This window comes from Apodemus sylvaticus, chromosome 2 (assembly GCF_947179515.1).
Source record: "Apodemus sylvaticus chromosome 2, mApoSyl1.1, whole genome shotgun sequence".
NCBI lineage: Eukaryota > Metazoa > Chordata > Mammalia > Rodentia > Muridae > Apodemus > Apodemus sylvaticus.
This window is the reverse complement of record NC_067473.1, coordinates 120,953,066-120,970,193: the sequence shown is the minus strand read 5'-3', so window position 1 is coordinate 120,970,193 and position 17,128 is coordinate 120,953,066. Positions and strand designations below refer to the sequence as shown.

General features: G+C 40.5%; 1 protein-coding gene across 1 annotated transcript; it reads right to left on the bottom strand.

Moving 5' to 3' along the window:
- Window positions 1–3,157: 3,157 nt before the first annotated feature.
- Window positions 3,158–5,122, bottom strand: LOC127677548 (vomeronasal type-1 receptor 44-like). Its single transcript, XM_052172608.1, has 2 exons — window positions 5,075–5,122; window positions 3,158–4,117 (listed from the first exon to the last, which is right to left on the bottom strand). The coding sequence occupies exons 1-2, from the start codon at window positions 5,120–5,122 to the stop codon at window positions 3,158–3,160; spliced, it is 1,008 nt and encodes a 335-aa protein (XP_052028568.1).
- Window positions 5,123–17,128: the final 12,006 nt, after the last annotated feature.

Here is a 17,128-nt window from a genome sequence, read left to right as displayed (position 1 = left end):
TAGTTAGTTAGTTCACCGGACTGGGCCTAAGGGTAGCAGCTGGTTAGTTCTATAGGCTGGGGGCTAGAAGCTGCTACCAGAGCTGATCACCCGGGGCCTATGATGGTCTGGATATGGCACAGAGAAGAATGCAATGGCTGACTAGGCAAAAGTGCTCCTGGGAGGACAATGTGGACCAGGCTGTTCTCTAAGCTCTGCAATGCTGCCATCATCACCGGGAAGCTAGGCCTGGGAGCTGTCCTTCCCCAGCTCCAGGGCTAGCATGACAGTGGGGCCAAGATGAAGAAGCAGTTTAACCACATGCTCCAATTGACCAACCAGACTATGGCCGGACTATGGGTAAACACCCTGTATGACCAAGAAAACTGAAGCTTTAACAGATGAATGTGAGCTTAGTACAAGAAGACAAGGATGGATCAATTCGCATTCTTCTGCATGCTGACCTCCAGTGGAACCAGCACCATTTGTTGAAAAGGCTATCTTTTTTCCTTTGGATGTTTTCAGCCCCTTTGTCGAGGATCAAGTGGCCATAGGTGTGTGGGTTCATTTCTGGATCTTCAATCCTGTTCCATTGATCCGCCTGCCTGTCACTGTACCAATACCATGCAGTTTTTAACACTATTGCTCTGTAGTATTGCTTGAGGTCAGGGATACTGATTCCCCCAGAATTTCTTTTGTTGCTGAGAATAGTTTTAGCTATCCTGGGTTTTTTGTTATTCCAGATGAATTTGTTAATTGCTCTTTCTAACTCTGTGAAAAATTGAGTTGGGATTTGGATGGGTATTGTATTGAATTTGTATATTGCTTTTAGCAAAATGGCCATTTTAACTATATTGATCCTGCCGATCCATGAGCATGGGAGGTTTTCCCATTTTTTGAGGTCTTTTTCCATTTCCTTCTTCAGAGTCTTGAAGTTCTTGTCATAAAGATCTTTCACATGTTTGGTAAGAGTCACCCCAAGATACTTTATACTGTTTGTGGCTATTGTGAAGGGGGTCATTTCCCTAATTTCATTCTCAGCCTGCTTATCCTTTGAGTATACGAAGGCCACTGATTTGCTTGAGTTGATTTTATAACCTGCCACTTTGCTGAAGTTGTTTATCAGCTGTAGGAGTTCTCTAGTGGAGTTTTTTGGGTCACTTAGGTAGACTATCATGTCATCTGCAAATAATGATAGTTTGACTTCTTCCTTTCCAATTTGTATCCCTTTGACCTCCTTATGTTGTCGAATTGCCTGAGCTAGTACCTCAAGTACAATATTGAAAAGATAAGGAGTGAGTGGGCAGCCCTGTCTAGTCCCTGTTTCTAGTGGGATGGCTTCAACTTTCTCTCCATTTAGTTTGATGCTGGCTACCGGTTTGCTGTATATTGCTTTTAGTATGTTCAGGTATGGGCCTTGAATTCCTGTTCTTTCCAAGACTTTAAGCATGAAAGGATGCTGAATTTTGTCAAATGCTTTTTCAGCATCCAATGAAATGACCATGTGGTTTTTTTTCTTTGAGTTTGTTTATGTAGTGGATTGCATTGATGGATTTCCGTATATTGAACCAACCCTGCATTCCCGGGATAAAGCCTACTTGATCATGGTGGATAATCGTATTGATGTGTTTTTGGATTCGGTTGGCAAGAATTTTATTGAATATTTTTGCATCGATGTTCATAAGGGAAATTGGTCTGAAGTTCTCTTTCTTTGTTGGATCTTTGTGTGGTTTTGGTATCAGCGTAATTGTGGCTTCATAGAAGGAATTGGGTAGTGTTCCTTCTGTTTCTATTTTGTGGAATAGTTTGAAGAGTATTGGTGTTAACTCTTCTTTGAAGGTCTGATAGAATTCTGCACTGAAACCATCTGGTCCTGTGCTTTTTTTGGTTGGAAGACTTTCTATGACTCCTTCTATTTCTTTAGGCATTATGGGACTGTTTAGATGATCTATTTGATCCTCATTTAATTTTGGTATTTGGTATCTGTCAAGGAAATTGTCCATTTCCTCCAGATTCTCCAGTTGTGTTGAGTACAGGCTCTTGTAGTAGGATCTGATGATTTTTTGGATTTCCTCAGTTTCCTTGAATTGATCCATCCTTGTATCCTTGTACTAAGCTCAAATCCAAATGGATCAAGGACCTCTACATAAAGCCAGACACTCTGAAGCTAATAAAAAAGAAACTGGGGAAGACCCTTGAGGACATCGGTACAAGGAGAAAGTTTCTGAACAGAACACTAATAGCGTATGCTCTAAGATCAAGAATTGACAAATGGGACCTAATAATTTAATTAATGATACTCTGTTAATCTTGTAGTCAGGATCCTAAACAAACTGTTGTCTGAGACATTCCAATGAGCCTGAAGACCAACAGAGTCTGGTAACCTGTATCCTTGGGGATTCCCAGAAATTAATTCACTTACCAAAGACCAGGCACAGAATGGACATTCCAGCAGCCAATGGAAAGAGATGCAAAGACCCACAGCAAGACATTGGATGGAGCTTGTGGAGTCTTATGGAAGAGTTGGATGGAGGATTGATGGAACAGAAAAGAGGACATGGCATCAAAGGAAGATCATCAAAATGAAATAAGCTGACACTTCAGTGCTCCCAAAGACTCAAACACTAACCAAAAAGCTAGCACAGGCTAGAACTAGGGCCTCTGCAAATACGTAGCAGATATGCAGCTTGTCTTTATGCAGGTCTCCCAAGAACCAGATGGGGGCTGTCCCTGAATCTGTTGCTTGCCTGTGGGTCCTGTTCCCCTAACTGTACTTCCTTGTCTGGCCACAGTGAGTGAGAATGTGCCTATTCCTGCAGGGACTTGTGCCAGATTGGTGCGGACAATACTCAGAGAGAGATCCCCTTGTGAGAAGAGAAGGGGAGAGGGTAATTGAGGGAGGACTTCTGTGAAAGTGCACAGGGAGGAGAGGAGTACTGATATTGGAATGTGAAGTGAATAAATAAAAAAATAAATTTTTAAAACAAACCTTAGATTTCAAAAAACAATGTTGTTCGTGGTTTGATTTTCTTTCATAGACTTTTGTACACACAAAGTAAACAGATTTATCAGAAAAATATAATTTCACAGCGAGAGTGTATTCTCAATATGTCGTGATACATAGCTCTGATAACAATATATTGGATTATATTAAGGAACCATATCCATCCTTGAAAAATCAAATATTTATTTTGCTGCCACACATTGACTTCCAAAGCTTAATTATATGCTTTTCATTGCAAATAAACACAAAAGGACTGACTGTGGCATAGCTATGGGCCACAATAATTTGTACACAGTAGAATATTGGGCCATCCTTGAACATCATCCTTGAGTAAAAGACAACAGTGTCCAAGGTGCAGAGAACCACAAAGAAGCTCATGAGCAGCATGATGGTCCTGGTGGCCCTTTGCTCTGGGGAGACTTTTGAAGAAAGACTGGTGCTGTGAAGATACTGAGCCTGCTTCTTGTGCCTCCATAGGAGAGCCACCATGTACCTGCTGGACAGGGCCATGAGAACAATTACAAATGCTTCCCTGATGGACATTGTGGAAAAGATGCTTGTTCTGGAGTAACTCACAGGTAGAAGTGAGCAGGACTGAGTAACATACATAAAACTCTCTGAGGTCAAGTTGGGGGTAGCAATAATTGATATGAAGAAGTGACTGCTGAAAGACATATAGAGAACACAGAGGAAAAGAAAGGTGCCTGAGATATGATGCGGAGATTTATGTTTAAACTTTGTTAAACAGGAATTTCTAGGACTAAGAGTGATGGTCCAAAGGACATTCAGGAGGCAGGCTGCACAAAGGGCAAGGCACCAAAGAAGGCTGTGCAAACAGATAAGTGATTGGCATGTGTTAACACCCCATCTCCCCCAAGGCATAAACATGTCCATGGCTATGAGTCCCATAGTTGTAAGCAGCATTAGTTGGGTTAGGGACAAGAAAGCAATGTAGAGATCAATGGGCTTAGGCCTGTTCCCACCAAGGAGCATGCAGATGTGGGCAAAAAAAAGGAGACCATTAGCTGAGATCCCAACACTCACTTCAGAAAACAAGATGATTTTCATGTTTGTGTCAGTGTGCAGTAAGTTGTCTTTATTCATTGTATGTGGGTAGGAAGCAAATAGAAAAACCTGACAAGAAAAGACAAAACTCTTCCTTACAGAATGCAGCCTTGTTCACAAATGTCAACCAACACCAAGCTGTCAACCAGATGTCACCTCATCTTGATTCCATGTCACCAAACTCAGCTCCAGCTCATACCACCTCAAAGCCACCTTCACTGTCCACACTGTCCTAATGCCTTCCAATCAATGCTGAATTGTGTGTACTATTGTGGGGCTACCTCTGAGTATAAACTTTCCTGTACATTAAACATTTTCATGAGTTCTAAGAATCATTCCCTTTCATGGTCCATGAGTTTGTCTTATCTGGGGCAAGAGCTGCATCTTACTTGATTGTCAGACACATAATAGCTTTACCTTTCTGATGAATTTGAATGGTGAAGATTGCATATAATTAGAAATATGCTCTTCTAGGCGACTGTGTTCCAGTGTGCCGGAACATTTTATTTCAGTATCTACTTTATTCTGCTCCTTTACCAACACACCAATCATTCATTCTCCGTTCTGTCTGTCTGTCTGTCTGTCTGTCTGTTTCTCTATATATGTGTGTTTGCTTGTCTGTTTGTGTGGTGTGTGCTCCCCTCCCCACATACTACATTTTTCCTCTTCCCTCTCCTCTCTTCGTTCTCCTTACCCGCTGTTTCTCAAACAATATTTATCTGTATAGCCCTGTCTGTCCTAGAGCTCATCCTATAGACCAGGCAAGCTCTGAACTAGAGCTCTTACAGCCTCTACCTCCCAAGTGGTTGGAATAAAGACATGTGCCAACACTGCCCAGCCAGTCTTAATAGTCTTAGTTAATCTCTAGAACAAATGGACCCTGAATCAAATTCTACATGCTGCCATTTCTTCAAGTGTGACCTTAAGCACTCAAAGCTCCAGTTACCTCATCTAGAACATATGGACAGTCAGTCCTGTTCCTGTGTTAGAGGACCCTAAGTGTGAAAAAACATGCTGTATAAATACCCACCAACTATAGAACTGTTTTTGGCACAGAATGACTTCTATAGACATGTCATGCATATTTTCTCATGCAGTGCCTTGTCATGTAGCCTGGGAGTGTCAATTCAGCTGTGTTAATGACTCATCACCACTTTCCCTGCATGAAATAGAAAAGACAAACATGACCAAAACAATACAATGAGGGAGCCATGTTCCTTTTCCAAGCAGTTTAAAATTGTGGTCTTTCTTTAAAGTCTTAATGACTCTGCATCAAACCTATGACTTTAAACTTTTGATATGAGTCTCTGTGAAAAGACCCTGAGAAATATCATTGTGAACATACTCTTACTCTTCTCTATTTTGGCATGTAAAATCAGGGTGGTAAATAAACTACAGTTATAATAAACTTAGTGCCATCTAATTTTAAGGTCCTGATTAAATTAAAAGTATCCACCCATCTTGAAGGATAGGCTCCATAGGAGTCTTCTTCTCCTTCTATGTGAAGGAGGAGTCTCCAGACTTCAGAGTGGCCAGCCTAAAGGACATGAGGAACACAATGGGCATTTTATGTAGAGCTCATTATTTCCTTTAATGAACATTTAGTACATATGTGTCCTATACTGTTGCAAAAATGAAAACCTTCCTAGACACATAGTAAAGTACTCTCAACTAAAAATCAAGGGTAAAAGATGAAATAATTTAATAGTTTTTTAGTTCATGTTGTACTACACTATATTATATAAACAAGAAGCAAAATTGTTTAAAATGTTCTAAATATGTATCAAGAAAACTTCTCTTTGCAACAGAGGAAGACGAGTACAGATAGGTGTGTGCCTGCTTTCCAACCTGCCAATGCAGGGAGCTTAGGTGGGTATCCCAAATGCTACCACTCTAAGCTCTGGGCTTCTTGGGCTTAGGTAACGCTCCAAGACACTGCTCTAGACACAGGAAAACACATTCAAAGGTGTGGGCAGGTAGAAGCTGACATTTCTTCACTCCCAGACATCTAGTCATGGCTAGAAAACCACACAGAGAACTCAGGAATGAAACGTTGGTTAGCCACTGGTCCTAGGCAAGGTCAACACCTTTGGAGGCCCAAAGGCTGTGGACAGCACCTAGCCATAGGCTGGAGATGGGAAATCTGGCTTAGGTAAAGTGGGAAAATTGGAATATTTTTCTGGAAGGCCACAAAAAGGCCTTCTATTGGAGACTTAAGAAGCAAGGCTCTGTAGGCTAAGGTGCATCTCCATGCTCCCCATGGTGGTGGGAGATGAAAGAGAAACAGTTTATTGGTTGTTCATTATGGAAAACGGATGAGTATCTACTTCTCAGGGTGGCCCAGACTAAATATCTTTTGTGAGAGGAAAATCTGGGAAAGAAAATTTATTGGGTAAACACTCAAGATCTCTAAATTCCTCATTAGCATAAAGAACTCTGCTTTGGAATACATGAATGATGTGGGGAGCTTGGCCCTAGTTCCAGGCCAGAAATCAGGCAGAGAGAAGAGAGGCAGCTAATGTCTCAGGTGTGAGTACTTTATTTCCAGGGTCTCAGATATGCTCTACCTTACCAAGTTTCCTGGCATGGTTCTCTGTGACACAGAAAACCACAATCAACCAATGTGTAGAGTTGTGGATCCCAATTTCAGTGGATGCATCTACCAAGAACTCCTGCAGCCAAGGCTCAAAAGCTCTACAGTAGATTGGTAGAAAGGCTGAAGAGCTAGGTGACCAGGGAGTTTGCTGTGACCTTCTGTCTCCTGGTCCTGTTAAGGAGATGTGGCTGCCTAAACATGAGCTAACCAAAACAACATTTAGACATGTCAAGGCATAGCAAAGCCCTCTACTCAGCCTCCACAAAGAACTACAGGCTACTAAGGAAAGCTATGAACAGGAGGAATCATCTTCTCCAGAGGAGATCACCACAATTGTGTGTCCAAAACCAAATGTCAGCATAGAAAAAACATATACAGGTAACATTACACAGACTGAGCATGTTGTAGTTAAGCATATGAGAATATGAATTACATAATAAAAAGAGGCCATGAAAGCAAAGGCAGCATGGATGGTTATTTGGAAAGATTTGAGGAATATAGGGGAATGGATTACTCATATAATTGTACTATAATTTTTTAAAAAATATCAAAGAATCATGAAATGAAGCAATAGGGAAAATGTCAGAATTCATCTAAACACATCATCAGAAACACCAGAGAAGACTGTGTGCTCTTATGTGGAAAGGACAGGAAGTCTCAAGGAAGCATTGTCACAGATCTGACAGGAATTTTTTCACAGATACCTGCTATAACTACAGAGACACACCCATTCTACAGAAGAAACATTGCTGATACAACTTGAGATCTGATAGTTCGGATGATGGAACAAGGGATTACAGGCCTCCTTACCTAGCAGACTTGATAGACTCTTTGTAGCAAAAAGGGTGATACATTTCTGTTTACCTGTTACCAACTCAATGAAAAAATTAGGTTTGGGTCATTGTGGGAACTAGTAAGAGTGACCAGACCTAGAGAAAGCAACAAATCCAGGCATTTCCATTATCTGAGTGCTTTGTAGTTGTTTCTCCCAAGAAATAAGAGTCATCAATTACTGTTCTCAGGACCTGAGAAAACCATGACCAAGTTCACCATAGACTTAATATTTCATAACTGGCAACCATGTTCCTAAGCTGAGACATCCTATGGGTCAGAGACCTGGCTAAGGAGAGCCTGAGATCTAGTAGCTCTAGATGAACTAGAAGTGAGACCCAGAACAGTGTGAGGCTATCCACAGTGCACCTTTCTACCTGAAACTTCATTTTCTTTGAAAGCTTCTTCTGTTTACTTAGGGTTTTACCACTGCAAAAAGACACCATGACCAAGGCAACTCTGAGGACAACATGTAGTTGAGGCTGACTAAAAGGCTCAGTGCTTCAGTCATCAAGATGGGAGCATCACACATCCAGGCAGGCATGATGCAGGAGGAGCTGAGAGTTCTACATCTTGTTTCAAAGGTAAACAGGAAAAGACTATTTTCTATGAAGCTAGGAGGAGTGTCTCAATGCCCACCCCAAAATGAAACACTTCCTCAAAAAAAGGCCACACATCCTAATAGTGCCACTCTCAGAACCAAGCTACCACATTCTGCTCCATGGCTCCCATGGGCATGTTCACACACATGAGTCTATGGGAGCCATACCTAGCCAGAGCATAATAAAAAATTCATTTAGACCAATTTCCAAAGACCACATAGTTTATAGCAGTCTACACAATGCAAAAAGCCCAGAGTCCAAAGTCTTTTCAGAGATTCATGCAATCACTTAAGTACAATTCCCAAAACAAGACACAAAACAAGCTCGGTAAAATATAAACTGCACATCCATGTCTGATATTAAAGAGGTTTTCAGATCTCCAACTCCTTTTTAATCTTTGTTGACTACAAGAAATGTCTGTCTCCTTGGCTGTCTCCACTCCCTGTTTGCTGCTTTAATCAGCAACTATCTCATGGTTGTGTGGTCTCCAAGGCAACTTAAATGTTACATCTTCTTGTTCCAATGTCTGAGATCCACAATTGATATGAGATATTCCAAAGGGTCACATATTGATATTTTTCTCCCTCTGAAACATCTAGAGCCAGGCGTCCAGAGTTCAAATCACCCTTAGCAACAAAGTCTTTCATGTTCCTATTAGGATGGCCAAGAAGTCCCTCTTACAGCATCCCACTGCACTCCAAGCTAAAGACCTAAAATCCACATCCTCCCACATACAAAGAAAAGTAAGGTCAGAGCAATACGCCAGTCCCTGGTGCCAACTTCTGTCTTAGTTAGGGTTTTACTGATGTGAAAAGACACCATGACCAGAGCAACTCTAATAAGACTACATTTAGTTAGCACTAGCTTACAGGTTCAGAGGATCAGTCCACCATCATCAAATCAGAGCATGGCAGTATCCAGGCAGGCATAGTGCAGGAGGATGTGAGAATTCTAGATCTGTACCACAGGCAAACAAGGAAAAAACTGGCTTCTAGGTAGCTAGGATGAGGTCTTAAAGCCTGTGCCCATATTGACACTCTACATTTACAAGGCCACACCTACTACAACAAGGCCATATCTCCTAATAGTTCCACTCCATGGGCCAAGCATATTCAAACATTACAGCTTCACTCTCTGAATTATTCAAATCAAAGAATTCAAGTCAATGATAATACTAGACAAACACAGAGCTGAAGACATTTCATCAAGATGTGGGTTTAAGGTCTCCTTGGTAAGTGTGCAAAATTGATAAATTTTAGGAGTTAGAGAAAAAATAACCTCAGAAGAAAACATGTTCATTACCCATGCAGAACACAGTCCACTATGCTCAGCTTCTCCATTGCAGATGCTGAAAACCTCCCTGTAGCCTGGGAATTCCTCCTCCTTCAGGCTGTCTGGGACCAAACCACCTTTTGATTCTACACTTGGGTGTAGGGTACTTACCCAGATGGATGTGGCACAGGAGTCCTCTGTGCTTGAGGAGATCCTGTACAGGCATAAATTAGAGGGAGTTTTTAATGCATGACATCAATTTGCCATTTCAGAGTCTGTAGAAGGTGACATGTTCCCACTGGAGAGCAGGGAGAGCTGGCATCCCACTGGAGCATCTTCCTGCCTTTGATTTGACTCCCTGTGATCTGGAGAGCCGCCTACTTGGGAGGGCTATGAATAAACTTTATCTGAGTTATGCTACAATACCTGTGGGAGGGATCAGAAAGTTGTACCAAGTAGACAACTGTAACTTTGCTCATTTTGACGCTTGGGTGTACTCAATCCCAAACCATTTCATGTTTATGCTCTGGGGTGAGAGACTCCTGTGCCTCTCATGACTTCCCATCAGCTCAGAGTCTCTCACCCTCCAGTGTTAACAAGCAGCCTTTTGCTGGGTCTGTCCTCATGTGGAATATCTGGATTCCACATATTATTGTTTCTATGTGCCTTAATTTCCATACATTCAGTTTCAGAATTAGAGCTATGAATGACATTTACAAGTAAATTTAAAAAGAAGTAATAGAAAACTGTAGAGGGAGAGAAGCATAGCTGGAGGCCTTTGGTGAGTCAGCCATGGGCACATAAAATTAGCTTATTGCAGATTTAAACTAAAATTCCACTACCACCTCCTGTTCATTCTCTGCTCAATGCATGGGTTCAAGATGTGAGTTCTCACTAAGATGAAACCTTACAAGAAGAACATTAATTTGGAAGCAGAAACTGGACATTCAACTGAGGAAGGACATTGAGGTTATCGTGAAAGGATGAAAACATTGCATCAGAAGCTGGACAAGAATATTTCCCCAAATCATGAATTGACTGTAACTTTAAATTTCTATAAAGAGAATCTGTTATCAAGCATGGATCTTTATGGTGATTGCAAAGGAAGTCATGTTGATGCTTAAAGTACAGTGATGAGTTGAAGGTACTGAGCTCAGAAAACATGCATTTCCAGTGAAATCCTGGTTAGGTCTCAGTGCTAACATAGTTCACAACAAGCTTGATGCCTCCCTTCCATTCCCATAGTGTAGTGTTCTATAAACTTTTCTGATGAGTCTCAATATGCCACGATGCTTTCAACAGAGCCAACATGGGTCATTGATCCTCATTCTTTTACAAATCACAGTCTCAGATATTTTCACTCAGAAGAAATTATAAATAAACTAACTTTCCATATAGTATTCTCATCAAGAGATGGTAAAGGCTTTCCCAAAAACAATAAGAGACATATAAGTTTGATGTTTGCATCTTCTTTATTTTTTGAACAAATTTACTCAACATTTATTAATATTAGTTACAGTCAGTGACTATTATCTCTGTTTTACGATATTTATTCACCAGATCCTCAGTAAAGCTCTATAAGAGACACTTTCTGATGACTAAAATGGAACACTTTGAACAACTTGGCCAACTCAAACAAATAGCAAATGGGATGCTGAAAATCCCTTTTATAAGTGTGTTATGTAGCAGTTTTCTAAAGAGTTAAAGATCCTACACCCTGAAGGGAAATTTTCTTAGAAATAGAATGAAAGTGAAACACAAGGATACTTTAGGACCTTCTCCAAAATCGACCATATAATTGGACACAAGGCAGACCTCAACAAATATAAGATGATCGAACTAATCCCATGCCTCCTATCAGATCACTAAGGTGTAAGAGTGATTTTCAATAGCAACAAAAACAACAGAAAGCCCACATACACATGGAGGCTGATTAATACTCTACTCAATGACACCTTGACCAAAGAAGAAATAAAGAAAGAAATCAGAGACTTTTTAGAATTTAATGAAAATGAAGGCACAACATACCCAAATCTTTGGGACACAATGAAAGCAGTGCTAAGAGGTAAACTCATAGCCCTGAGTGCCTCCAAAAAGAAAATGGAGAGAGCATACACTAGCAGCTTAACGACACACCTGAAAGTCCTGAAACAAAAAGAAGCCAATTCACCCAGGAGGAGTAGAATACAGGAAATCATCAAACTCAGGGCTGAAATCAATCAATAGGAAACAAAGTGAACCGTACAAAGAATTAACGAATCCAGGTGCTGGTTCTTTAAGAAAATCAACAAGATAGATAAACCCTTAGCCAGACTGACCAAAGGGCACAGAGAAAGTATCCAAATTAACAAACTTAGAAACGAAAAGGGAGATATAACAACGGAAACTGAGGAAATCCAAAAAATCATCAGATCCTACTACAAGAGCCTGTACTCAACACAACTGGAGAATCTGGAGGAAATGGACAATTTCCTTGACAGATACCAAATACCAAAATTAAATGAGGAACAAATAGATCATCTAAACAGTCCCATAACGCCTAAAGAAATAGAAGGAGTCATAGAAAGTCTTCCAACCAAAAAAAGCACAGGACCATATGGTTTCAGTGCAGAATTCTATCATACCTTCAAAGAAGACTTAACACCAATACTCTTCAAACTATTCCACAAAATAGAAACAGAAGGAACACTACCCAATTCCTTCTACGAAGCCACAATTACGCTGATACCAAAACCACACAAAGATCCAACAAAGAAAGAGAACTTCAGACCAATTTCCCTTATGAACATCGATGCAAAAATACTCAATAAAATTCTTGCCAACCGAATCCAAGAACACATCAAAATGATCATCCACCATGATCAAGTAGGCTTTATCCCGGGAATGCAGGGTTGGTTTAATATACGGAAATCCATCAATGCAATCCACTACATAAACAAACTCAAAGAAAAAAACCACATGGTCATTTCATTGGATGCTGAAAAAGCATTTGACAAAATTCAGCATCATTTCATGCTTAACGTCTTGGAAAGAACAGGAATTCAAGGCCCATACCTAAACATAGTAAAAGCAATATACAGCAAACCGGTAGCCAGCATCAAAGTAAATCGAGAGAAACTTGAAGCAATCCCACTAGAATCAGGGACTAGACAGGGCTGCCCCCTCTCTCCTTATCTTTTCAATATTGTACTTGAGGTACTAGCTCGGGCAATTCGACAACATAAGGAGGTCAAAGGGATACAAATTGGAAAGGAAGAAGTCAAACTATCATTATTTTCAGATGACATGATAGTCTACCAAAGTGACCCAAAAAACTCCACTAGAGAACTCCTACAGCTGATAAACAACTTCAGCAAAGTGGCAGGTTATAAAATCAACTCCAGCAAATCAGTGGCCTTCGTATACTCAAAGGATAAGTAGGCTGAGAAAGAAATTAGGGAAATGACCCCCTTCACAATAGCCACAAACAATATAAAGTATCTTGGGGTGACTCTTACCAAACATGTGAAAGATCTTTATGACAAGAACTTCAAGACTCTGAAGAAGGAAATGGAAGAAGACCTCAAAAAATGGGAAATCCTCCCATGCTCATGGATCGGCAGAATCAATATAGTTAAAATGGCCATTTTGCCAAAAGCAATATACAGATTCAATGCAATACCCATCAAAATCCCAACTCAATTCTTCACAGAGTTAGAAAGAGCAATTAACAAATTCATCTGGAATAACAAAAAACCCAGGATAGCTAAAACTATTCTCAGCAACAAAAGAAATTCTGGGGGAATCAGTATCCCTGACCTCAAGCAATACTACAGAGCAATAGTGTTAAAAACTGCATGGTATTGGTACAGTGACAGGCAGGCAGATCAATGTAACAGGATTAAAATCCAGAAATGAACCCACACACCTATGGCCACTTGATCCTCGACAAAGGGGCTAAAAACATCCAATGGAAAAAAGATAGCCTTTTCAACAAATGGTACTGGTTCAACTGGAGGTCAGCAAGCAGAAGAATGCGAATTGATCCATCCTTGCCTCCTTGTACTAAGCTCAAATCCAAATGGATCAAGGACCTCCACATAAAGCCAGACACTCTGAAGCTAATAGAAAAGAAACTGGGGAAGACCCTTGAGGACATTGGTACAGGGAGAAAATTTCTGAACAGAACACCAATAGTGTATGCTCTAAGATTAAGAATTGACAAATGGGACCTCATGAAATTAGAAAGTTTCTGTACGGCAAAGGACACCATCAAAAGGACAAATCGGCAACCAACAAATTGGGAAAAGATCTTCACCAATCCTACATCAGATAGAGGGCTAATATCCAATATATATAAAGAACTCAAGAAGTTAGATTCCAGAAAACCAAACAACCCTATTAAAAAATGGTGTACAGAGTTAAACAAAGAATTCTCACCTGAAGAACTTCGGATGGCAGAGAACCACCTTAAAAAATGCTCAACTTCATTAGTCATTAGGGAAATGCAAATCAAAACAACCCTGAGATTTCACCTTACACCAGTCAGAATGGCTAAGATTAAAAATTCAGGAGACAGCAGGTGTTGGAGAGGGTGTGGAGAAAAAGGAACACTCCTCCACTGCTGGTGGGGTTGCAAATTGGTACAACCACTCTGGAAATCAGTCTGGCGGTTCCTCCGAAAACTGGGCACCTCACTTCCAGAAGATCCTGCTATACCACTCCTGGGCATATACCCAGAGGATTCCCCACCATGTAATAAGGATACATGTTCTACTATGTTCATAGCAGCCCTATTTATAATTGCCAGATGCTGGAAAGAACCCAGGTATCCCTCAACAGAAGAGTGGATGCAAAAAATGTGGTATATCTACACAATGGAGTACTATTCAACCATTAGAAACAATGAATTCATGAAATTCTTAGGCAAATGGATGGAGCTAGAAAACATCATACTAAGTGAGGTAACCCAGACTCAAAAGGTGACTCATGGTATGCACTCACTAATAAGTGGATATTAACATAGAAAACTGGAATACCCCAAACATAATCCATACATCAAATGAAGTACAAGAAGAAAGGAGGAGTGGCCCCTTGTTCTGGAAAGACTCAGTGAAGCAGTATAGGGAAAAACCAGAACGGGGAAGTGGGACGGGGTGGGTGGGAGGACAGGGAGAAAGAAGTGGGCTTATGGGACTTTCGGGGAGTGGGGGGCTAGAAAAAGGGAAATCATTTGAAATGTAAATAAAAACATATCGAATAAAAAATTAAAAAAAAAAAGAAATAGAATGAAAGTGAAACACAAGGATACTTTAGGACAGGATGCTTACAAGGAGGTCAGACAACAAGATATTCTAGGAAATTGATCCTTACCCCTCCTAATGCTGAGACCCTTTAATACAGTTCCTCATGTTGTGGGGACACCTAAACATAAAATTATTTTTGTTGCTACTTCACAATGGTAATTTTGTTATCCTTATAATTATTTATATTTATAATACATTTTTGTCTGCTTCAATGATCTAAATTTCATTTTTATAATGAGAATCTCTTCTAAGTATTGCCTAGCAATAAAGAAGCCTATGGCCAATGTGCTAAGATAGGAGATAGGACAGGAGAGAGAGGGAGGGAGATGGAAAAAGGAGAGAGAGAGAGAGAGAGAGAGAGAGAGAGAGAGAGAGAGAGAGAGAGAGAGAGAGAGAGAGAGAAAGAGAGAGAGAGAGAGTTTCAGGACAGAAGCACACTGGATACAGACATGCTACCTAGCCCAGCCTGACCTCTGGGCACACTGGCATCTATTACTGTGCCTGACACAGTGTCACAGCCTGCATTTGAGGTGTGTCAGAAACATGAAGGAGGAGGAAATGCTCATGGGCCTGAGAGGAGAGAGAAGTTTAGTAGGAAAACTTGTTTAAAATTGTGTTTAAACTTGCTTAAAATTGTGTTTAAGTATTAAGGAAAGGAACAAGAATAAGAATTAATTCTTACTCTGTAAGGAAATTTCCTAGTCACCCTGCATGTAAGATTCAGAGAGAAGCAGTATAAACTAGTGGACTTTTTCCACATGAAAAAATAAAATAAAATAAAAGACTGGAGTTCTCAGTCTGACTCTAGCAGCCATGCCTGTTCCTTGTTTGTATGCATTCTCACCATGAGGAGCTGTTAGTCAAATGAACTGGAACATTCCTAAGCAGTAAAGAAAGACATAAGTCATGCATGGTTCTGTAGGAAATCAGCCAAGTCTCAAATGAATGTGTGTAATTTTAGGTTGGCAATGCTCTTTCAAGGACCAGTGGCTAAGACCTATGTAAGGGCAAACCTTCCCTGGTAAAGCTCACTGGGATGGCAAAGTCTTCCTCTGCTCCAAGTAGGAATGTTCTCAGTGTGTGCAGGGAATATCCACCATAGTTTCCTCTTTCCCCATTGTTTACAGCCTGAAGACTGCCCCCTACAGAGCCAGTTACTCCTGAGAGCAGCTACACCTGCCTCCCTGCTCAACTGTATGAAATAACCTGCTTCCCTGTTTATCTGTATGCAGTAGCATCATTTCCTTTTTCAACTGAATAAAATATACACATTGAATGGTGCTGAGGTTCTCCATCATAGATCCCAATCCAAATTCCAATTAATTACACCTTTTCTGTATGTGTTTGTATGCCTGTCCTTTCTTCATTTTCCTATTACCCTGGGATTGCTGGGACCCAAGCTGTGGAAGAAAGGAGATCAATGTGAATCTCAACATTACCAGAACATGAGGCTTTGCTATACAACCCCATGGATGCATATGCTATCAAATCAAGGGATAAAAGCAAGGAAATGAATGAAAGTAGCAGCTGAACACTCTCCAGCTGGTTAGAGATGCGGAGGATCCATCTAATATGTAGAAGCATATATCACTAAAAGCCAGTAAGGAGGGCCTCTCCCCCACAGTCAAATCTTTCTAAAATCCAGAACTGAACCTGAAGTATGCTGGGTTACCAATCCATATAAATAGATCATAGTTTACCAAATAAACTAGAAGACAGAGATTGCAGTAGGGTAAGTTTGGTTCAAACCCAGGATTGTGAAATAAAATGTCTATCTCAAGAACACTTTCCAAAAGGGAAAGATTTCAGTGACTTTGTGGACAAATAGAAAATGTCCTCACTTGCCAAAGTGTATGTCCCCAACTATTCCTTCAAAACCAGCTTTGAATCTCTCATATGTGTCCTTGTGAGAACACTAATTTTAAGGAAGGAGAGAGTTGCACAACTCTTCCTCCTTAGATTACAAAAGAAGTTCATAAAAGGGTAGATAGAGACTAGACAACGTGGAGAAAACAGGGCTTCACTGGGGCCAAAAAAAGGAAGGTATTTCCAAGTACCGAAGATGTCTGTTCTTATACATGTATTATTATAATCGTTCCATAATTCTGTTAGAATTGATATTACATTCTTTGAGTCAAAATAGTGGGATATGGGAGGTGCATCTGGCCCTGCTTGGAGACAGGAGTTTCTAAAATGCTAGTGTCCTGTCATCTTGGGGGCTTACTAACTACATAGAAGGATGCTGTCCACTAAGGAACAAAGACATACTACCATCCCCTTCCTCGGTATGTAAAGCCCAACAGCAGGCTCTTTGGCTTTCATTCCTGGATAGTGATTTACTGCACAATAGAGTCTGTCCATTGCTCACTTTAGCCATTGGGCATTCTTCATACTATCCTATAATAAACTCTTGATGTCTTCTACACTGTGCCCTGTGGGAAATCAGTCAACTGAAATTATCAGGTATAGGGAGTACAAGAAAAACCACAGTGTG